This window comes from Sander lucioperca, chromosome 1, assembly GCF_008315115.2.
Source record: "Sander lucioperca isolate FBNREF2018 chromosome 1, SLUC_FBN_1.2, whole genome shotgun sequence".
In the NCBI taxonomy this organism is placed as follows: Eukaryota; Metazoa; Chordata; class Actinopteri; order Perciformes; family Percidae; genus Sander; species Sander lucioperca.
The window spans coordinates 30,746,866-30,770,134 of record NC_050173.1 but is presented as its reverse complement, the minus strand read 5'-3'; the positions used below and the strand labels follow the sequence as shown (position 1 = coordinate 30,770,134).

Below are 23,269 nucleotides of genomic sequence, written 5' to 3'. Positions count from 1 at the left end.
TCACATGAACCTGCAGCTCCTCTTGGAGTTTAATAGCGAGTTTCAGCTCATTGTTCAGCTGTCTGACAACTTTAAAGTCGACTGCAGCAGGAACCTGTGCAATGAAAAATGCTCTAAAAACCCACTTTACACTACCTGCTCAGCACCAAACAGTAGACAGACACAGTTAGCGACTAGCTGGTGAACACAGTGGAGCATTTGGCAGCTATAGAGCCAGACATTCCCCCAAGGTGTTGGTGGAGAACAAAAACAGAGTTAAAAGAGAGTTAACAGGTGGTCAGAAACACAACAAATGCTAATACTAATAGTGCTGAGTAACTGCCAGATGTGTAAATAAGCAACTGTTTGCTAACATGTTTACCATATCAACCTTAAAAGGTGATGATATGTCAGTGTTGTGTTCAAAGCTTGTGTCTGCTGCCCCCAAGTGGCCAAACAATCGGTTATTGCAAGTTTAAGAAAAACTGGCAAAAACTCTGTTCCAGCTTCTTTTGTTTTGTTTTTTGTTTTCTATAATTGTTAACTTGAAATTGAACATTGAAAATGTCACCATGTGCTCATTGTTACTATTTTCTGAAATTTTATAGAACAAATACTTCACCGATTTATCGAGAAAATAACAGAATAATCAATAATGAATACAATCATTAGTTTCAGCTCTGAAGGGAATATATGGACAGTGGTTGATTTGTTATATACTGAGCCATGCTGTACAGTGGTTAAATTTTAAGTTACATAAAAAGTTAATTCCAAAACACTTTGAATCCACACTGAGAACATAAAATGTTGGATGCTTATTACTGAACATTACCAAATTTCCCCCACAGTGACCATTAAGAGTTTCATCTAATTTCACTGCAGTTCTCATTACAAGATGATCACTTGGCTCTATATTTTGTAAGCAACGGTCTAAAACCACTAAGTGACCTCATAAAACCCATTTTGTCAGATTTATCTGTTGGTTGTTTTCTGGCTTTGTGAGGACTCATCATGTTGTGTAATAATATAATAATTAGCCTCAGTTACAGAGCACTTACCAAACAAATGATACACGACACCTAACAGTGACAGCGATGAATAAAGCCTGTGTGTGTCGGTGTTGCAGGCTGCAGGCCCAGCAGAAGGAGGGGTTGGCGTCACAGGCGGAGCTGCTGGCTCAGGGCTCGGAGCTGAGGGGCGAGCTGAGCGCCTCCCAGCTGGAGCGGACGCGGCTAGAGGGGGAACTCAGTGGCCTGAGGGAAACCAACCAGAGCCTGGTCCTCACCAGCGCCCGCCTCACCAGCCAGTACCAGGTATTAACCACACACATACACAGACACACAGAAATGTATCTACACACCTGCATATACACACAAAGTTGTTTTGTATTCAAGCTGCCAGCCGACCATTGACATGCAAAAAAGGGATTTAGTACTTCATAGCAGAGACACAAACATTACACTCTTGAAATAAATACAAAACAAATGTATTTAAAGCATTATTGGGCAATTAAACAAAATGTATTAGGGATTTATTGCAGGTTTTAGAGAGCATTTTACATAGTTGTTGTAAGGGAGGAACAGCTATGGTATCATCAGTGGGGAACAGTGAGAGGCTGATTTTTAATGCTCGATGGTGTTTTAAGCCCCCAACGTCGACTTCAAGGCAGCGCTGCGACCGTCGACTTCAAGGCACCTAACCTTAACCCTAGTGCCTTCCAGGCAGCGCTGCCTGGTAGACAATGTTGGGGGATTAAAACACCAAATAATACTTGATTTAAAGCACCCATATTATGCTCATTTTCAGGTTCATAATTGTATTTTAAGGTTGTACCAGAATAGGTTTACATGGTTTAATTTTCAAAAAACACCATATTTTTGTTGTACTGCAGTGCTCTCTCTCACTGCTGCAGATCCTCTTTTCAGCTGGTCTCTGTTTTAGTTACAGAGTGAGACCTCTTTTCTTCTTCTTCTTCTGTACTATCTTTGATTGCACTCGCACATGCGCAGTAGCTCAGATGTAGATCATGTCAGCTAGCTAGCTCCATAGACAGTAAAAGAAAGGCTGTTTCTACAACTTCGGTCAGTTACAAGGCAGGATTAGCTGGGAGACTTCTAAATGAGGGCGCACATGTAAGTAGTTCTTTTGTAGATTATGGTGAACTTGTGTGTGTTGTAGTAGTTGTTGTGTGTCGTTTTGGCTTGTGACATCACAAGCCGTGCCGATTTTGAACAGCTCACCCGGAGACTGAAGGCAGGACACATTCAGAAACCGTATCTCACTCAAAACAGCATGGATGGTTTTTTTTCAAAGTTTGTATGTGTGTGGAAGCACCAAAGACACAAAATATCACCCCAAATCCCAGAAAAAGTGATTTTTTCATAATATGGGCACTTTAAAGCAAATTTCAGCTTGACACGTGAAAAGTGATATATTGTTCCAAACAGAAAATAAATACCAAGTAGGTAATAAGGAGTAGGGGCATCTTTTCCTATAGAACAGCTTTAGTCTTCTGTGTGATGCTGTCAAACAAGCGCTGAATATTGAAAATGTTCTTCAAGCAGGAAAGTCTTTAGTCATTTGAGGGACCAAACAGGTGAAACTTGACCTTCTGTACAGAGTTTAAGAAGTCAACCAGCAGATGTTGTGTTCCGCTGCTTCATCCAGCTGCTCATTAAAACCAATCCTGAATCAAAAGCTGGTACAGGACCTTTGGTCTGCTTATATATGTGGAGGAATGTTGTACAGGAAGAAGCAGAAACACAAAATCACAAAGTTTTTAGTTATAAATACAATACCAACCATTAAAGTAATAGTTGGACATTTGGGGAAATACAGTAAGTCAGGAGCTTAGCTTAGCATAGCATAAAGACTGAAAACTGGGGGAAACAGCTAGTCCGGCTCTGTCCAAATGTAAAACAAAATCCACCTACCAGCACCTCTAAAGCTCATAAATTAACACATTGTATTTCATTGTTGCCATATTATTTATTTTTTGGGCTCTGAGCAGTTACTAGGCAACCAGCAGAGACTGCAAGAAGTTTATGCACTGGGAGTAGAAATAGTTTAGCACATAACCATCTATTTATTTTTGTACGGCTTAAACCAAAGAAAATACAGTGTGTTAATTAGTGAGCTTTAGAGGTGCTGGTAGGTGGTATTTGTTACCTTTAGCCAGCTGTTTCCATTGTGCTTTTAGTCTTTGTACCAAGCTTATTGCTAATCACCAGTTGGCAGTAGCTTTATATGTACCGATATGAGTGTGGTATTGATTTTCTCATCTGACTCTCAACTTGCTTCCCACAATTTGCTAAAAAATGTAGCGTGCAGAATCGCGGCATTGCTTTTTGAGTCTGATGAACCAAATGTTTCAGAAATTACATTATTTCTAGGTTCACTTTCAGTCTCATTTCATGCCAAATCATTTCTTCGTCCACTCAGGTCAAACTGTCCCTTAATTCAAAACACTGCTACAAATGTTTAAGTACCATTACGCACTATGTGCCTCACTGGATGCCTTATTCAGCCCCCCACAATGTTATACTGCTGGTAGTTAGGTTTAGATCCTGGAAATCAGACACACAGGCTTCTCATTATACTGTGTTGTAGAGAAGCAGAGAGGTGGCAACTCTTCTCTTTGATCAAAAGGAAAAGTTCATTTTTGGAGCCTGTGTGGTCTCCCAATTAACCTGTTGTTGCCACAGCTGTGCTAACTGCAGTCGATTGGACAGCGACTGCGGCTAAGAAGGCAAAAGTAATTGGAAACAGATTCACAAATAGAAATTTAGAGAGATGTATTCATGCAAAGGTGTGGCCGTACCTGTGTGTAAGACTTGTAGTTTTCTAAAATTAGGCATTTATTCAAATGTAAAAAAAAAGATGATTTTTTTTTTTCACGTCTTTCACTTAGTAATTTCATGCACTAAGATTTAGTTGTTTTGAGTGTTAGCCTTAGATGTTAACTCTGCCTAAAACAGCATCTTTATGAAACTCTCACAGGTTTTGTTCAGACCGCTTTGTAGAGAAGCTGAATGAATTCTTTGGTCATTTGAGAGGCTGCAGTTTGTTGCTATGTGCCTTTCAGTCAGTTAGTCCTGGTAACCTTTGACCTCTTGCTTCAGTTTCAGTGTCAGGTTTGATAAAAAAAAAGTTTGCAATCGTTTAAACCAATGCCCCAGCTATTCAGTCACCAGCTATTGGGTCTCTTTGTACTTTGATATCTTCACACACTATATATATCTTTGAAAGACTCAATACTGTTGACTGGTAAATCTGAATGAACCTGTATAGAGATTTCTGCAGATCCATTGTGTTTTCCATCGTTTACATTGACTTTTCTTGTCTACTTTGTCTGCAACCTGTGAATGCATATGTGCTCTAACACACAAACACATTATATTTCTGTCTTACCAAACTGTTTACTTTGACATTTATGGTGTTTATGTGTGTAGCTGTTGACCCAGTTGAAGGGGAACATGGAGGAAGAGAACCGACATTTAGCGGAGCAGAACCAGAGTCTGCTGAAGGAGAACCGGGCCTTACTGGAGCAGAGCCTAGAGCGCCGTGACCAGCACTACTCACAGCAGAGGGAGTACCAGTCAGTACACACATGCATGCACTCACGCACGCTTGCGCGCGCACACACACACACACACACACACACACACACACACATACATAGTGCGTGGCACTATCTTTGTGGGGACCCGTCATTGACATAATGCATTCCCTAGCCCCTTACCCTAACCCTTAACAATCAAGACTAAATGCCTAATCTTAACCCTTACTCTAACCCTAACTATAACCATTTCAAACCCTAATTCTAAAACCAAGTCTTAACCCTCAGACAGCCCTTTAAAGTTGTGGGGTCCAGCATTTTGGCCCCACAAAGCTGTCCGGACCCCACAAATATACAGTATTCCCGATAGATCAGATAATTTGTTTTTGTTTGGAACTACCAACAAGAGAAGCGTACTGAAGAGAAAATCAGGTTTCCTTAAAGGTCCAGTGGAGAGGGCTGCATTGGGATTGACCCAACGCAAATCTCGCGGGAGCGGGCGGTTTTAACTTTGCTGCTAAAAAAAACACTGCGGGATCGGGATGTAGCCTGGAACCCCCCCACACCAGCAGAAACCATAGATATACATATATACTGACTGAGTATATACTGTATAGGCCATCTATGAGCAGACACCAGCGTGTCTGAGCCTCCCAGGACGGGGGAGCTCCGAGCCAAGGCTCCTTCCACCGTTCCTCCCCCTCTCTCCCTCTCCTCTCTCCCTCATCCTCGGCCCCTTCCTCCCCCTCTCTCCCTATCCTTCTGCTCCTTCCTTCCCGTCTAACAGCAGCAAGCACCTGCCTTCTTTGCCTTCATCTTCTCCCTTAACCTATAAAATGACGTGTTTTCTCATGCGGGACGGGAGAAGACACAACGTCAATGCATCTCTATTATTATGCGGGCATAAATTCTCAGAGTTTTGTGGGTGCGGGCGGGAGTGGACGTACACATTGCGGGAGCGGGCGGGAGTGTAACACACATGTTGAGGGTGCGGGCGGTAATGGTCAGAAATTCGCAGGGAGCGGGCGGGAGCGGGATGAAGAAAACAGTCCGGCGCAGGGCTCTAGTCCAGTGTGTAACGTGTTTAGTTGTTCATTAACAAAATCTGTGTTACCCGTTCACAAACTTGTCCTTTTTCATGAATATTTACCACCATCATCAATTCCAAGTATTCCTATTGGCTTGAAATTTTACATTTGCATTTGCATGAACTGGGGTAGACGCTCCATATTCATGCGTCATCTTGAAATATGTTTGTATGTAAGGGACATACATGATATACTGCTCCGCCTTTCGCGTTTTCGCTGTCACATGATAAACTCACAGGTGCTGCTAATGGGTATCGTAGCTTCCCGGTTTGAAGAAGGAAACATGGAGGACCACACGTCTTCAAAATCTAAATTTCAGGAACAGGAGTATTCTTCTTCACCTAGAAAAAGAAAAAGGATATTGAAAAGAGCAAGAGACGTGGCCGGGTTGGATCAGTGGGTAGAGCAGGCGCACATATACTGAGAGGCTTGTGCCTCATCGCAGAGGTCCAGGGTTCGAGTCTGACCTGAGACGATTTCCTGCATGTCTTCCCCCTCTCTCTCCCCTTTCTCACCTAGCTGTCCTATCAATTAAAGGCGGAAAAAGCCCACAAAAAAAAAGAGCAAGAGAAAAGCGTGAAGGCTACCGTAGCTGTAAAGGCCCTGACACACCAACCAGACGGGCCGACCGTCGGCAGAAAAGCCAGTCGGACTGATCAGTCGGGTCCCAAGGTCCAAAAAATGCCTCAGAACACACTGAGGCGACGCCGACTTGAGCGTACGCTCTGCGCGTGCGCGAAACGTAATACGTCTCCATACCAGCAGGCGGCGCTGCTCTGTATTGTTTCCATTAACAGTCTGATTATTTCCCAGAAAATGAGAACCGGCAGCTGATTGGACGAACGCATCACGTGGTTCTTTTTTCTCCGGAAATTCACAGCCAGACTGTCATGGCGGCTTGTTCAGAATACGATCTCATATTGGACTAAAATAGTTCTCCGAAACGTGTTTCTGAAAACATTTTAAGCAAGAAATAGGCTGTGCAGTTGCTGAATCTGTCTTCATTTCAGATTGACAAAGGTCAGTTTAAAAGATTTTGGTCAGATTTTGAGCGGCTCATCCGCTCCCCATTTCCGGGTGATTCCCGACTGCCCTGTCCCCGACTGAACATGTCGGGTCGGCCCAAATGAATGCCGACGGCTCCTCGGACGGCCGACAGCACGGGACACACCGGACAGACTCGAGTCACGGACCTCGCCAGACAGCCTGACGCCCGATTATTGGGCTGGTGTGTCTTCTCTATAATACGTACTTTGAACTGCGTGGCGTGAGAGAGTTGATTGCGATATATGATCTCAACGCTAGATGGGAGAAATTCCCACACATTGGACCTTTAAAAGGAAGCATCACATTTATTCAAAAGAAACTTTATGTAATGTGTGTTAGAGCATTTTGTTAACATTTCTAACTTTGTAGGCAGTAACACAGTCTATATTCATATCCAGGACATGTAAAGGTTTGAGACAACAATTTCACAGTCCAATAGCACTCAGCAGTCGTCCTTTTAAATGACTAACAGATTAATCTAGAACTAATAGTGAGCATGCAGAGCTGGCTTCACCATTTAAGTTTTAATGAGCCATATTTCTCACAAATGGCATCTTTTGTAGCTTTCATTCTTGAAAAGATCATTTTTACTTACTATGGTTTAATTTGTTTTCCTAAATTACTGAGATAAATGTCACTGACAGCATTGCATATTTTAGTTCAGCACCTTTAACTTTGGTGGGTCTCCATTTCAAATGCATGTTAATAAACAGCCATGCATTGTTCAGACCCACAGGCATTTGTTTTAATCTTTAGACCATATCAGCACAGTTATCATCATAACAAAGAAATAAATCACACTGAATTACAGAAATATAACTCCCCAGTGCATGCTGGGATAATGGGATAAGCAGGATATTAAAGTATTCAAGATGGAAGGAGGGATCTTGTGTTGACTAATTAGACTTTATATATGCATGTTGTAGCATGATATCCCTTTAGTGAACATTTGGAACAAACAGGCAAACAAAACAATGAGACAAAAAGTTAAGAAGAATTTCAGGGTAACATTTAAGGGGCTAAAGGTTAAAGTTGTGTGGAGTTTTTGATCATAAGCAGTGCTATGGAGGAATGTTTTGGTGGGTGGGTTCACATTTTGTTTGTATCTTATTGGCAAGAGCACACAAAGTCATGATACATATTCCTGCCTACAGTTTCATTTCACATTAAACTCTTCTATCAGGCATTAAGGATACACACAATACGTTTTGGTGAGAAACCATAAAAGTAACTTTTTAAAAAACAATTTTTTTGGGCATTTCTGCCTTTAATGGACAGGACAGCTAGGTGAGAAAGGGGAAAGAGAGGGGGAAGACATGCAGGAAATCGTCACGGGTCAGACTCGAACCCCGGACCTCTACGTATATGTGGGCCTGCTCTACCCACTGAGCCAACCCGGCCACCATAAATGTAACTTTGTTTACAAGACAACTTCACTTTGACACTATGCGGGTACTGGAGATTTAACATCATAGGCTAACTGCACTACAATATGATGTGTGAGAAGCTATGTCTGATTTAATTTAATCTTAACACCTGACTATTGGGCACACTGAGGGAGGAGTTAAAGCTGCTCTAATCATTTTTTTTATATTAACAATAGATCAAAAGACTACATGTAATGTTAAAGGCATTGTTTGTAGTGATGAATACAGTCACCTGACTCCTCAGCTCCCTCAGCTCTACAATTAAAAATACAATTAATTAGCCAGACACCCACAATTGCTAAGGGATCAGTAGTATCAGGCCCTTATTGATGTACTGTAATGTTTGATGTGTGTAAGGTTTGTAGACATTAATTAGTATTCAGAGTAATGGTAGCTATATGGAAAAGGGGACTGAAACCACTTCTGAGTACAAAAAACGTTTGTGCTTGTTCTAAAACATCACCAGAATTCCCGATCAGTCCTTTCCCTTCTGAATTATTTGACGAGGGGTTATCATCCCAAGGTCTGAACTTCAGAATCAAAGGCATACAGTCCAATTTCAGAGTAGTTTATTCAGACTGGAGTTTCTATTCTAATAAAATCACAAACAGGATGACATAAAAGTTAGTCCATGTGATGTGTGAGTAAACAGGTCAAATACAAAAATGCACCCAATATAACATGTCCAGTGTGGCTAAGATTAAAAAAATGTAGTTCTTAAAGTGTACCTTTAAGAGAAACGGCCTTATAAACACAACACGTTCTTCACAGACATCTAGGTTCTCTGCTTTCAGTCAGTCTCTTTATTTTTATTGAAGAAGTGTCTGGCAAAATATATTTAGGACCTTGGACAGTTTAGATTGTTTGATCTACAAAATCACTTTTGTTGTGTGTGACGCAGAGCAAATGATGTAGTGACTTTGACCTTCTAAACTTAATGTAGTGGGAAATGTGAATTCAGTGAGTAAACGTGAGTATTGAGGAGGCATCATAAAATGAAACAAACTGGCCTTCAAGATGCTTCATCAACCTCTAAACTTATTTAATAAATTTGATACTGATCTGCTGCCAGCTATATGCTTTGGTTTGTAGTTGATACACAGAACAGAAGTGAAGGACACAAAAATAACCAGCGCCAATGGCCACATTATTTGATTGGAAAACATCCAATTAGCTGCACTAACTAATCTGAAATATGAAAACAAGGCGTATCCATGCTAGCCTCTCATTCAGGATGTACATGAGCTACATGCTAAGCAGGTTTGTAAGCAGGTATATCATTTACCATGTTCACCATCGTAGTTTAGCGTGTTAGCATGCTAACATTTGCTAATTAGCATTAAACACAAAGTACAGCTGAGGATAATGAGAATGTTGTTAGTTTTACAGGTATTTGGTCATAAATCTAAGTTAGGAGATCACCAAAATCATCAAAATTTATCCTGAGAGCAACATGACTGTGTATAAAATGTCATGGCAATCCATCCAATAGTTGTTGAGATATTTCTTTTAAAACCACAGATGTGAACCTCATGGTGACACTAGAGGAAAACTCAGGGGACCATAAATATCTGGACAGAATTTCATAACAATCCATTTAATAGTTTTTGAGATATTTCAGTCTGGACCAAAGCGGTGGACTGACCCAACAGACATCCCTAGATTCATGCCGCTGGCATGGCTAAAAATGTACATGGGCCTCGATACTCACCGTTGCTTTTCTCTACTTCTCTAACCTTTCAGATCTCTTCCGCTCACAGTTTTGTGTCAGTAACCAGCGGTCAGATCATACTATTAGTGACTCTGTGTTCAGTGTTTTTATTATGAGCCGTGTTTCATGCAGCATGCAGACTATTTGTCATCTTGCTTTAAGCTCGAACCCTGAACCCTCTGCTCACCAGCAGCACATGGACATTAACATCCACACACACAGTCTCTTTTCTGATCTGCTGGTTTATAAAGAATCCTGTTCAAACAGCACAGCAGGCTCCATTTCTCAGTCGTGAGTTTACAGGAACAGGCTGATTCATACACTATCAGCCACTTTCTGAATAATCCCATCTACTGGCACTGATAATGAATGCATGAAATGAATCAAACAGACATTCCTACTCAGCTGCTTTGTTCTGATGCTTCATGTGTTTTCTTTTAGGGAGAAGCTGAGCGAGCTCCGTCGGGAGAAGCAGAAATTGGTGGAGAAGATTATGGATCAGTATCGAGTCCTCGAGCCCAGCATGCAACCTCCAGCCAGCAAAGCCAAGTACTTTATAGAAATATAAATATATACTGTATACACCTATACTCAGTTTATTAGTTCACTATATCTGTGCATCTCAACACTATACAATATCCCTGCAGAAAACGAGTGTGTTTATACAAGCAAGTGTGTTTATACAGCACATTAATACACAAAGACAAAGTGTTTTACACAAAGAAAAGAAATACAGCATGAGACATCAAAACATGAATGGATGCAAAACATTCTAAAAGAAATGAAAAAGTGTAGAAGTTAATTTAAGAAGATGGTGCAAGGTGGATAATGATGAAATTAAATTATGTTTTCAGCCAAAACACAGTAAAATACAACAGTTTTTTTAACCTGGATTTTAAATCAAAATTAGGCATTTGTTACATACATAGGCGTAATTTACGGGGGGGTCAGTTTAACCCCCTCATAATGATGAATGTAAAATATTAACTGTTGGCTTTCTCGATTCAATGTAATTGGCAACAAAGAAAAACATTTTTTCACACACTGTTATCCCGAATTAGTTGACTTTACTAGAAATTTGTGTGGAAACCAGTTGCCTTAAACCATCTAAGTTTTTACACAAGGTGAAACTTAACAGGTCAAGTTGTATTAACACAGAGCGGTAAGTTGATGCAGTAGACAAATCAAGTGTACATTAGTAGTCATTACTAAAAATCGTTAGTAAACAAATGTATGCATGTTAAGTTAAAGCTTTAGTGCGTAACTTTTTGATATTAATAAACGTCTGTTACATTCAAGTCATTGCCAAATGAGTTGATACAAAGCTAATTAAGACTTTCAGCTCCACAAAACTCTCTCTGTATTTCTCAGTATGGCTATGTTCAGAAATTGATGTCGTCCGACGACTTTTGCACGCAGAAAATCGAATGAAGATAATTACCTCTTCTGAAGAGTCCATCATGTTTTTTTAATCCTCCGTGTCCTCCTTGGCTACTAACAACTGTGTGGAGGAGGGGTGGGGGATCATGGAAGCCTTGTATCATGTGGATGCACTGTAAGTTTTGTTGTCATTACTTAGAATTCCTCATGGGGGAGAAAGAAACAACACACTAAAGCTTTAAACATGCAAAGAAACATAAATGTAAAACATTAGGCTACTTATCACTACAAAAGAAATTACTCGTTCATATAAAATTGTTTTTTCTTTATGATTTTAAGAACAATGTATTTGATATCTTTATTCCAGTGAAACTGAAAGTAAAGCAACACACTCTAGGGATCCTGTGGTATCGATAGATCGATATACTCATGCTACTCATTTGGCATTGATTTCCTTAAAAAAATATCGATATAAACTAAAAAATAATAATTGGGGGTGTATGCATCACTTGCAGCTGTTTTAGATTACTTACTTAAATTACTATGTGCCGGGACACCCCTGTACCTGGCGGCGTATTGAGCTGGCCCATGTCACGTGACAGGAGATGAGCGAATGAGCGTCAACGTGCGACACAGCCGACAGCGACACAGGCAAGGGCCTGAAAATGTGTATGTTTTTGTTCATATTTAATTTATTTCATTCATATTTATGTTATTTATTTTAATTTTATTATGTATTGACCATAATACATTTTGTATAAATGGTCTGTATTTGTCTTGTGATTTGTCTTAAATGTAATAATATTTTTATTGACAAAAATTGCCAATAAGAAATTAACAGTATTGGTATCAATGAAAATGCAAGAAAAAGTATCGGTATCGTATCAAATCCTAAAAGTGTGGTATCGCCCATCCCTAACACACTCAACATTGTAATTTTCCAATGTATTGTACTACATGGAAAGTTTCACTCAAGATACAGAGTTACTATCTTCACTCTATGTATATGCTACTTAATGCCTTCTCACTGCCCAGAGGCCATCAGTCCCCACCCAGGTCTCGGTCATGGTGTAACAATAAATGTAGATAAACATGAACACTAAATCAACCATACAAAACTAAAACCCATATAACATAAATGCACACCCAAAACATTAACAGAACATTATTAAAACACACTTTAACTAGGACAGAAACCATTCAGAACATATATTTTTTCCCATGAGCCTTTGCATCGCTTCAGCACAGTTCAAATGACCCCGCCCCTCCCATACAGAAACTTAACATCCTTAGTTATCTCTGCTTAATTTTGATCTGTGCACTGCATATTTAAGCTGGTTATTACAAACAACTACTGTGATTTAGTAATGAATATGTTTTTTTAACAAAACATGAAAGAATAAGTAGTGACCTCTAAAAAGATTAATTAAAACTAAATACAGTGTTATAGTGTTTGGCTCCCTCAAGTTTCAGCTCACACAGAATGTGTTCTGTCAGATGTTGAGGTTTTAGAGTGGTTACAGTGCAATATATGTTATATACGTACCTGTCTGTCATTGGACAGCTGGCAAGCATTTTGTACCATAAAAGAACATTTAATAATTAAAGCTGCAAGCAGCGTTGGACGGGCCCTCGCGCCTCTGAGCGCGTCGGGGTTACTGCCAGACACCGCTCCTCGCGACTGTGCATTCATTCAAAGATGTCTATTTTACCCGATGAGGCGGACTTTGCTGACTTCAGAAAGCAGGGTTTCTCAACGGACAATTGGTCCAGCAAGTATGATAAGAATGGGATGCAAGTGTTGGTCGAAGCTTCTCCTGAATACACTGCAAATCATCACGAATGAAAAGGGAACTCCCTGCTGAGTTCAATGATACCTCACACAAGACTCTACGTATACTACGTCATACAGTTCATTAGCTGTGAAAAGGGGTGTTCAATGATACCTCACACAATGGTGTACAAGAAACGGGTCATTAGTTATTAAAGGGGATGTGGCTTAAGCATATGGGGCGGGGCAAATTGTCACCAATGAAAAGGGAACTCTATGCTGAGTTCTTTTAGGCGTACTTCCTGTTGCCACTAGGGGGCGCTATGACTTTGAGTCAATATCGGCCTGCAGATGTCGTAAGGGTTGGACTCTTGTGAATCCTGAAAAGTTTCGAGCCAATTAGACAATGTACACTGACGTTACACCCACTTCCTGTTTCGATGGTGAAACGCACAAAATGGCCAAGGCCATGCCCTATGACGAAAAGTTTTTCTTTTAATAACTTTTCATCTTTAACGTCTTAAGATGGCACAGACCAAATGTGAAGTTGATCGGATGAAATCTCTAGGAGGAGTTTGTTAAAGTACGACGTGGAAATGGCCAAAATCGCACTAATTTCGAACTTTCAATTCAAAATGGCGGACTTCCTGTTGGGTTTAGGGTATGGCTCCAATGACGTTTTTTTGTACGTCTTGACATGCTACATATGTTTACCAAGTTTCGTGAGTCTACGTTAAACGTACTGCAGGGGCTCAATTTCTTTAATTTTGTAGGGGGTACTAGCGAGCCATTTTTGTGTACCTATTCCCGAAACTCTTAAAATACGTACATTTTCACCAAAATTGATGCGACCGCCAATTTTGGTGAGTATGTTAAGCCCCTCAAAAAGGTGATTAATTTGCCGCTGTCGGGGCTCAGGCCCTAATTAGTATTGTTGGGTACAAAGTAGGGGTGCACGATTCAGAAAATGTCACGATTCGATTCGATATCAATTTTTAGGCTCACGATTCGATTCAAAATTGATTTTTGATTAAAAAAACGATTCACAGTATCTAAATGTAGTTACTTTTCCCATGTATGTATACTGTATATATATATATATATATATATATATATATATATATATATATATATATATCTTATACATCCCTTAGTACATTCATGTGGATTTTTTATTTAGTTTATTTAGTATCTTTTATTGTCCATGTTATTCATGTGGATTTGTTTATTTGTTATTTTAACATCCTGTTATGATGTATGTGTATGTTGTGTGTGATGTCTGTAAGCTACTGGGACCTTGAATTTCCAGTAGTAGACATACAATTAAAAAAATTATAATTAAAAATAAATAAATAAATAAATAAAAATATGAATCTATTTTTGGAATTCTATGAAGCGATTTTGAATCGGTAGAGCTTGAATCGCGATTCGAATATGAATCGATTTTTTTGCACACCCCTACTACAAAGTGTCACAGAAATGCATTTTGTCCCTAGTGCTACAAATTAATATGGTAATGACATTTTAATGATAAGATTTTCAAAAATAGATTTTCTTGATGTCATGTTACAAAGTGCTTTCTTTGGCATAATAAATGGCAGTTGGCACCTTCAGGAACATTTTATTCTCATTTTGAAAACATACAGCCCTTGTTACACTTGGCATCCTCCAAGTGTTTTCTGTAAAAGCAGGGTGCTGGGTGTGAGCATGCACACACACACACACACACACACACACACACACACACACACACACACACACACACACACACACACACACACACACAATATCGCTCCTAGCTCATCCCTCTTTGTAAATGGTCCCTGTCCTCTGTGTCTTCCTAGGAAATCTAACTGGATTGCAGACCGGATGAAGAAGCTAATCAAACCCCGGGGAGGAGTAAGGGAGGGACGAGCCCTCTTCACCGCCGCGGGCAGTGTGGAAAACATAGCCGACAGCACTGAATTTACATCAGACACGCACACACCTCATCCCGGTGAGACCACACACCTCACACAGCCCAGCACACTACCTCTCTTTCTCTCACACACACAAACACGAGCCGAATGGTTTTCACAAAGATATGCTCACATGCTCACTCCATCAAGCGAGGCTACAGGCATGCATACAAATCATCTCATGACTACCAAGTGTGGTCGGCATTGATACCACTCTCTTCTCTTTAGATCTCTCCCTGTAGAGTGCCAAGACTTACTGAGGCTGGCTTTCTCTGCTAACCACATGTTGAAAGAAGTTGAAAGATTCGCAAGACTCCATCCTCTTTTAATGCACCTTGACTGTGGAATACATTTTACTGGCTGAGAGAGAGGAACAAAAAACTCACTGCAGAAATTTTCACAGCCAAGATTTAAGCCGAAACCCGCATTCAAGATATTTTGTTCTCTCTTTGTAACATACCGTCCCCATTTAATTTTAATTTTTCCTCGCATTGTGTTTTCTATTATCCCCCTTAAAACCCCGCTGCCTCAAACGGTGTGTCAGGACCTACACTGGGAGGCCTGACTCTTTCTGTTCCTCAACAAGAGGACTGGTGGTTTTTATTGCAGTATAGCGGTTTTCATCCCAGAGAGAGACTCATTTTCTCAGCTATACTCCAAGTGGAAAAAACAGAAAATCTCTCAAAATTAAATTTGAATTGTTGTATGTTAAAAGTTGATGCATGTGGCAAACACTGTATACAACAGTAAAGAAAATTCAAATCACAGTTTAATTGCTCTAAATAGATTAGATGTCTTGTAAAACGAGAGATTTTTTGAGCTAGCCAAGACATTCCCCACTTCCTATCTTCTATGTTTGAGTTGACATTTCCCACAACACCAACATTTAACCCTGAAACTAACCCGCTTTATGCCAGGTTAACTTGACCTTAACCACTGGTCTCAGGTCAGTCTCAGGCTGCAGATGGTGTTACAACTCTGAACAGACTGGGACACAGCGAGGTCTGCCACAGCAGTTCTTTATCTCATTAAACTAAGTCAGAATATATGAATAATTTAAATGATTTAAATTTAATATAATCTACTGTTAAATAGGTTAGGATTGCCTTTTTGAATGTAAAGGTCAGGCTTCTATCCACATTAAGCTCTTTAGTTAACTGTGCTTTTAAATTTTCTACAAAAATGTATTTTATTACAATATGTATGCATTTTAATATACTATGAAATTACAATTTAAACAACACTAATAACCAATTTAGACCATGTTGTAGGCCCATTTGAAAGTAGCATTTTCACCATTATAATTCTTTCAGAATTATGATTCTAATTGTCATTTGAAATGTCATATTGTATAAGTAAAAGATGGTAGTGAAGGTGAGGTTGCTACATTAATAATATATTCGTACATGCAATTATATTTATATCATAAAGATGCATCCCAGGAGGAATTGAAGTTTAGAAATGCATGGATAAATATCCAACAGTATGTGCTTAACTAAACTACATTATTGTTCTTAACAAAACATGTACATTTAATTGTTTATATACTGCTTAAAATAGCCAAATAAGGGGTTTTAAATAAAGGGTTAAGCACTTACTTTACTACTTCTCATTCACACTCACAGACTGACGGTTGGCAGAGCTGCCCGGCCATCAGGAGCATTTTTTGGGGTTTATTGTGTTGCTCAAGGTCACTTCGACATGTGGACAGGAGGGGCCAGGATTCAAACCACTAACCCTGTGACTAATGACAGACCAGCTCTACCACCTGAGCCACAGTTATCACATTTCCTACATTTATTTTTGCACCTGCCTTTGTCGGAATCGCTGAAACTGCATTTGCACTGAAATAAAAGTAGTAATGTACCTTCCTGGTTTGTGCTGTAAAGCAATCAGCAAATTTATCCCACCTGGTGGAACACAGAAGAAAACAAAAATTGAAAACCATCATGCTGTGGGTGTTGTATATTGATTATAATCATATCTCTGCATGAATGAGCCAATGATTTAATGACATCAAAATTTCATCACCTATAACATTACTACCATGGCCTTCGTATAAATGTGTGATTTAAGTAATAATAACCTTGAATGAATTTATTACTGTTTCAGACCCCCGCAGTGCTCCAGTCTCTCCCTCTCCAATAAGAAAAGCTCCATCCCAGACAGACATCTCGGCTCCTGGGACTCCAGCCATGCGCTCCGGCTCTGGGGGTCGTCGTAAGCTGGGATCCCGTCACGGCTGGGGGCTTGGGTTGGCCAGGGGAGGCTCTGGAGTCTCCCAATCCTTCAGTCCTGGTGACCACAAAACACCGCCCCGCCTGCGGCTGCGCTCCAGCCAGATCAACCCCACTGTCCTCTGGGAGGGACAGAGAGGCGAAATAAACACACCCCAGACAGCAGACGCTCCGTTGAGCAGTCAGGAGAGTGTCGAGGAGGAAGAAGGCAGAGGTGAGGTGGAGAAAGTCCTATGAGGAGGATGTGTGTTCATTTCTGTACACTTTGAGAAATGTCCACCCTAACAAGTCATTTGGTCAGATTTTCCTTAAAGACGGAAAACAGCAAAATAAGTAAGGAAATGCTGAAAGAATTGTACATTTATTTAAAAAAAAAAAAAAAGGTTTTAGTTTAAAAAGGTTTGTGTGTGTTTGTGAGTATGCTATATGCTCAGCATTGTGAAAGGTCTATGGGATAACAAGTAAATGTCATGCTAATATTCTTTGTAATAAAACATGCATGCACCTATTAGACTGTGATCTTCTCTGCCTTCCAGACAATCAACACTCCAGTGACGACACAGCAACAACCTGAGACATAACTACACTCGACTCTTAATTAAAGCTTATGTTTAATATTTTTTATGCAACCTTTTGTATGTCTGAACATTTTTAAGAGATCCTTTTAGTATTTTTGAATACATGAATTAATAAATCATTTTGTCAATCGTTTCCAGTGTTACTGAGTTGAATAAACCACCTCTCTATTTTATTTTTTATTTATTTTTTAATCCTTAATTTAGCCAGGAAGTTTCCATTAAGATAAAAGATCTCTTCTTCCAGCAAATCCTGGTCAAGACCAGAGGCGTTTTTGTGTCTAAACCTAACCATACCATAAGGGTGACGGATCAAACAATTTATTTTATCATTTAATTTGAAGAACATCAGTGAAGTCAAGAGGATGTGTTGCTAGCTAGCTTTACTGAAAATACTGTTAGCTAAACGCACTAAGCACCAGCCTTTTCAGCTAATGTTAGCTAACCTAACTTTAGTCATAAAATTAAAGCCGCCAGTCCAACGTAATGTTAATCACCCATAAACTTAACTACAGTACATCCTGTGGTGTGCCTCAAGGTTCTGTGTTCGGTCCTATATTATTTGCATTGTATATGCTTCCCTTAGGTCATATTATTAGCAAATGTAAAGGTATCTCATGTCACTGTTATGCTGATAATATTCAGCTGTATGTCTCTTATAAGCCTGATGAGATTGACAAACTGACTGCACAATTGTCTGACTGCCATAAAGGACTGGATGACTAACAACTTTTTACAGCTCAACGATAAGACTGAGGTCCTTAGCGTTACTTCAGATAGCACAGCTTCCAAGGTTGCTCAGTGTTTGGGGTCTCTTTTCCTCAGCTGTACAGTCTAATCTCAGAAATCTCTGTTACATTTGATCATGCTATGTATTTTGATCAACATATCAAATCATTGACCTGTATATGTTTCTTTCAATTAAGAAACATTGCCAAACATTGCCAAACTCAGGTATCACAATCGGAGACGGTTAGAGATGATCATTCACAATTTTATATCATCCCAGCTAGACTACTGCAATTCCTTTTTCACAGCAAGTCGTCCCTGGACTGTCTGGTCCAGAATGCTGCTGCAAGGCTGTTGACCAGGTCCAACAGGATGACTTGCATCACTCTCATCCAAGGTTATAATCGTTAACGAAAATGAACGAAATAACGAAAACTAGGTGGGAAAAAACATTGTCGTTAACTGAAATAAAAATAAAAACAAGGCATTACAAAAAAACGATAACTAAACTAAAACTGTAATGTCTTCTGCAAAACTAACTAAAATAAAATAAAATTATCGAGTAAATGTCCTTAGTTTTTGTCTTTGTCGATCTTTCATAGAGCAAATAACGTTATATCTTTCCGACCATGACATTTCCCGTAGACATGTATAGTTTCCGACTGGGAACCCAGAAATTCCGACATTCCATGTCAAATTGAACACAACATGTCCGTGCCTCTCGCCTGGCATCATGGCGGTACTGAAAGTTGGAAGAAAGCGGCAGTCCTATTTGATTATGACTGTGTCAGATAAAAGCGCCTTACAGTGGAAGGTGGTAAAATATGTGGGCAATTTATTACAGGGAAAAATCCCACGAATTTGAAAGTACATTTGAGAAGCGCACACAAGCTAGGAGGCTAACCTAGCTTACCTTAACAAGGTAAAGGATAACGCCAAGCCCCCTTTCCCCGAAACAGAAGCTAACCCCGGTACAGGGCATGGATGTATGGATACAGGGCCAGGCAGCATGACAGAGACAACCGCAGGACAGAGAACAATACAGGAGGGCTTTCACCAGCGACCCGATAGCTGCTGGTTAGTAAATACGCTGAACACCAAAAGCGAGAGGAAGCGTGGGTTAATATGTGTACTGATACTGGGATGTCTACACAACTGTGTGAGTCGATTGACTTCAAAAAGTTTGCCTCTTAACTCGAACCAAAGTTCAGAATACCTGTTCATATATGTCTTCTTTAGTCTGTTGGCTATTTAGGTTTTTTTCCTGGAACACGTCACTTACACATTTTGCACTTATTGCGGCGTCTTGTGTAGACTGTTTACATATTTATGACCATATGTAGGCTACATTTTATGTACTAGTGTTATTGTTGAATACATTGTGAATACATATTTCTAAAATTGTATGATGTTTTTGTTGAGTTATTATTACACATTCATTTTTCGGACCTTTTTGAATCCCCCGACAAATAACCCATATTACAAAAAAAGACTAAAACTAATAAAAACTAAACTAAAACTAAGCATTTTCAAAAAATAAAAACTAAACTAGCAAACCCGCTTTAAAAACTAATTAAAACTAAACTGAATTTGAAAACAAAAAGTAAAAATGAAATAAAAATAAAAACTAATAAAAAATGCAAAACTATAATAACCTTGCTCCCATCTTATCCTCTTTACATTGACTTCCCATCAAGTTCAGGATTCATTTTAAGGTTCCTGTTCTGACAGATAGATCCTTTCATGGTCAGGCATCTGTGTATATCTCTGACCTGCTCCATCCTTATATCACAAGTAGCCTAGGTCCCTTACTGTAGGTCTTCTGACCAGGGCTTACTAGTTGTCCTTCGTGCTGGACTACAAACAAAAGGTGACCGTGCCTTTGAAGTGGTGGCTCCTCTTAATATAGTCATACGTTCTGTGGTCTCTGTTGGCGCTTTTAAAAAGCAGCTGAAGACTCTCTCTATTTAAACTGGCCTTTGCCTCATGTTTGTAAATGTGATTTTTAAGTTTTATTTTACTGTTTTTGGTCTTATATTTTTTAACAATTTTACTCCTGTGAAGCACTTTGTGACTTTGTTCTGTAAAAGGTGCTCTATCAAATAAATATATTATTATTATTATTATTATGCTTATATCCTCACTGTAAACTCTTCTAACAGTAGCTAAAGCATTTGAGCCAACAAGTGAACACTTAAGAAGTTAGCTAGGTAGCGCTACGTAGAAGTTCACACCGTGCTTCTATTGTCTATTGTTCTAACTGTATAAAGCTTATCACACTCCATGTTAATTATTGACTAATAATATTATTGATTTTTTCAGCTATATTTTGGACTTATCCTTTTACTACATTTTGTCAGGGTCAGGGCTCCATACTCTACAGACTGTTTAAATTTCAGCAAAGACCCACACAGCAGCTCTGCAGTGTCTATGGGACTGTTCACACTGATGCTTAGTGAACACATCAGGAATATCAAAGTAGATTTCATTAGGGGCACTACCATATACATTTCAGTTTTAAAGTTCAGCGCTAGAAGTGCTTCATCTGGTCTTCTTTAAACCTTATATATTCAAGGATTAACTAAAAATGTTTGGTGTTCCTTCTGATCATTTCCTCTCTAAGTTGGCTCACTCAAAGCTAGAAAAGTATTACATTTAAATGCTGATCACATATTTTGTAAGACATGTTTCAAGGTAACAAAGGAGAAGCTAGTCATAACATGTTGAATATTAGTGCTAAAATATAGTGAACTAAAACCATAAAGATCTCTGGAATTGACCAAACTAATAAAAATGTATTTAAGATTAGCATTTTAGTAAAGAACTGAGAAAAAAAAATTAAGTAATCTGCAGTCCAGTTTGAGGCATCACTCTGAGGGTCGGATTTATGAAGTAAGGGAAGTAAATACATAAATCTTATGATAATTATCCTTGTAACCCCCGGATCTGATCTGTGCACAGCAGGATAAACATGGAAAAACCCTGCCATCTGGCTCACATATAGCTGAAAATCCCATTCCTTTTTAGGGTTTCTGTGTAAATCCAGTCATTGATCTAATGGCAAATGAACTGCAGTAGTGCTTTAATGAGAATCCTCTTTAACTCCTTTCACTGTTGCACCAAATGGTGTCAGTGTAGAGCCGACCAGGCCTCTGCTGACAGACAGACGGATGAAGAGGGGAAAATTAGCATGCAGCTTTCCAAAGGAGCAAACCTGAGAGTTCATCATGAAGCTCAAAGGGCCCTCGTATAAGACAGGCAGCTTTCAAAGAGCTCCTGCCTCCCAGATTAGGACAGGGATACGTCAGCATTTCCAGTGGGGATTGTTTTTGAGTGTGTGTGACTGCAGAAGACAACATTAAGGATAACGGAAGGCCGTAGCTCGTTCTCTCGAGCCAGCCCTCCCCAAACACACATCCTGAATTATGATTTGCAAATGACAAATGGGTCGCTAATACAATTCATGAATTATGTAGTCGTCATGGTGACATTAATCAAAAAGCAGGCCCCTTCTCTCGGCTCCGAACATTGTGTTTGTGGAATTGAGATGCGTGACGGGGGCTGCACACCGAGTTGCCTGAGTGAGCGCAGGGCAAAGCGATAGCAAGATATTGGTTCTGCCAGTCACTCAAAGGCTTATTATGAGTGCAACGCAACAATCACATGCCTTCAGGCACACAGACAGACAGCGCCCATAGACAAATATTGAAGAGTAAGGCTTTAAATTCTCAACGGAAGCGTTTTTTCCGTCATTTATGAACCTCCCTGCATTATCAATACATTGTTTAAAGAGAGGCACTTGAAACGGAGGATTAATAAAAAACTGGAATATTATTAATTTGCAATGTGACCCTCTCGCTGAAATAAAGCAGTACTTTTGAAAGGCTTGGCTTTGTTTGTCCCTGAAAGCATAACAAGCAGCAGCAACACAAAATCAGTCAAAAAAAGCCTTAGAGCAAAAAAATAAAAAATAGTGAGAGAAAAGTCTTGGCACAAAATGAGTGATTAAGTGCCAGCCGTTATTCCTAAAGGGATGAATGATGGATGGTCGCCTTGGTTGACATCACGGCTGGATCTCAAGAGTCTGCTCAGCTCAGCTGCTTAATTATTAAGCACCTGAGGGTTGTAACACTATCACCCAACATCACTTTTTCAACCCTCCTCTTCAATGTTTTTGGTGTGTATTGACTCCGCTCTCTCTCTAAAGACATCACTCTATTTCTATCTATTTCTTCCTCTCAACCAAGGTTCTTTTTTCTAACCAAGAAAACTCTCTCCACCTCTGCGGCCCAAGTACATCTTTCCTCATCACCTCCCTCCACCCATTTACCTTCAGTCTTTGCAGGAGCTATCAAATTTTAATGACTGCCTATCTAAAGAGCCTCCAGCGACCAAAAACCTCGCTTAAACCACTTAGTCCACTAACTGAACAGGCTAGGCATCCTAAATACTTAGAGGTGCATCAGATTTTTCTTCAGTCCTGGTGCATGCCTCTGAAATGAATCTTTGCAACTGTCAACTGAATCCAAATCCAGTTGTTTTCCGACTCTTCTGCAGTCGTCCTGATTTTGCAGTCTGGCTGATTTAGAATAAGGGCACACCACAGAAGCTTTGGGTAAATAAAAAGTTGTAATTCATGGATTGTTGTTAGGCATTTTATCCCAGCAGAGGCACTTGTTTGGGCAGGCACAGAGACAAGAGAGCGGCGAGGTGATCTTTGATCGAGAAGTGGTGGTGTAATTTAATTAATTATATTTTGCTCCAGGCAACAAAAGTTACGGAGGGGATCATTGAGAGGGAACACAATAC

At 39.7% G+C, this 23,269-nt stretch overlaps 1 protein-coding gene and 1 long non-coding RNA gene across 3 annotated transcripts in view; one reads left to right on the top strand and one right to left on the bottom strand.

Moving 5' to 3' along the window:
• ccdc88b (coiled-coil domain containing 88B) overlaps positions 1-17,867 on the top strand; it is a 45,898-nt gene extending 28,031 nt beyond the window's left edge. For both annotated transcript variants that reach the window (XM_031303268.2, XM_031303267.2), the window contains exons 23-28: positions 1,106-1,292; positions 4,431-4,576; positions 10,252-10,359; positions 14,806-14,957; positions 17,032-17,370; positions 17,693-17,867. In XM_031303268.2, coding sequence (XP_031159128.1) covers positions 1,106-1,292; positions 4,431-4,576; positions 10,252-10,359; positions 14,806-14,957; positions 17,032-17,370; positions 17,693-17,730 — 970 coding nt within the window. In that variant the 3' untranslated portion in view covers positions 17,731-17,867. The remainder of the gene's footprint in view (positions 1-1,105; positions 1,293-4,430; positions 4,577-10,251; positions 10,360-14,805; positions 14,958-17,031; positions 17,371-17,692) is intronic.
• On the bottom strand, positions 359-11,021 carry LOC116052513. Its single transcript, XR_004105600.1, has 3 exons — positions 10,852-11,021; positions 10,419-10,423; positions 359-370 (listed from the first exon to the last, which is right to left on the bottom strand). It is a non-coding gene; the product is annotated as an uncharacterized LOC116052513 (long non-coding RNA).
• Positions 17,868-23,269: the final 5,402 nt, after the last annotated feature.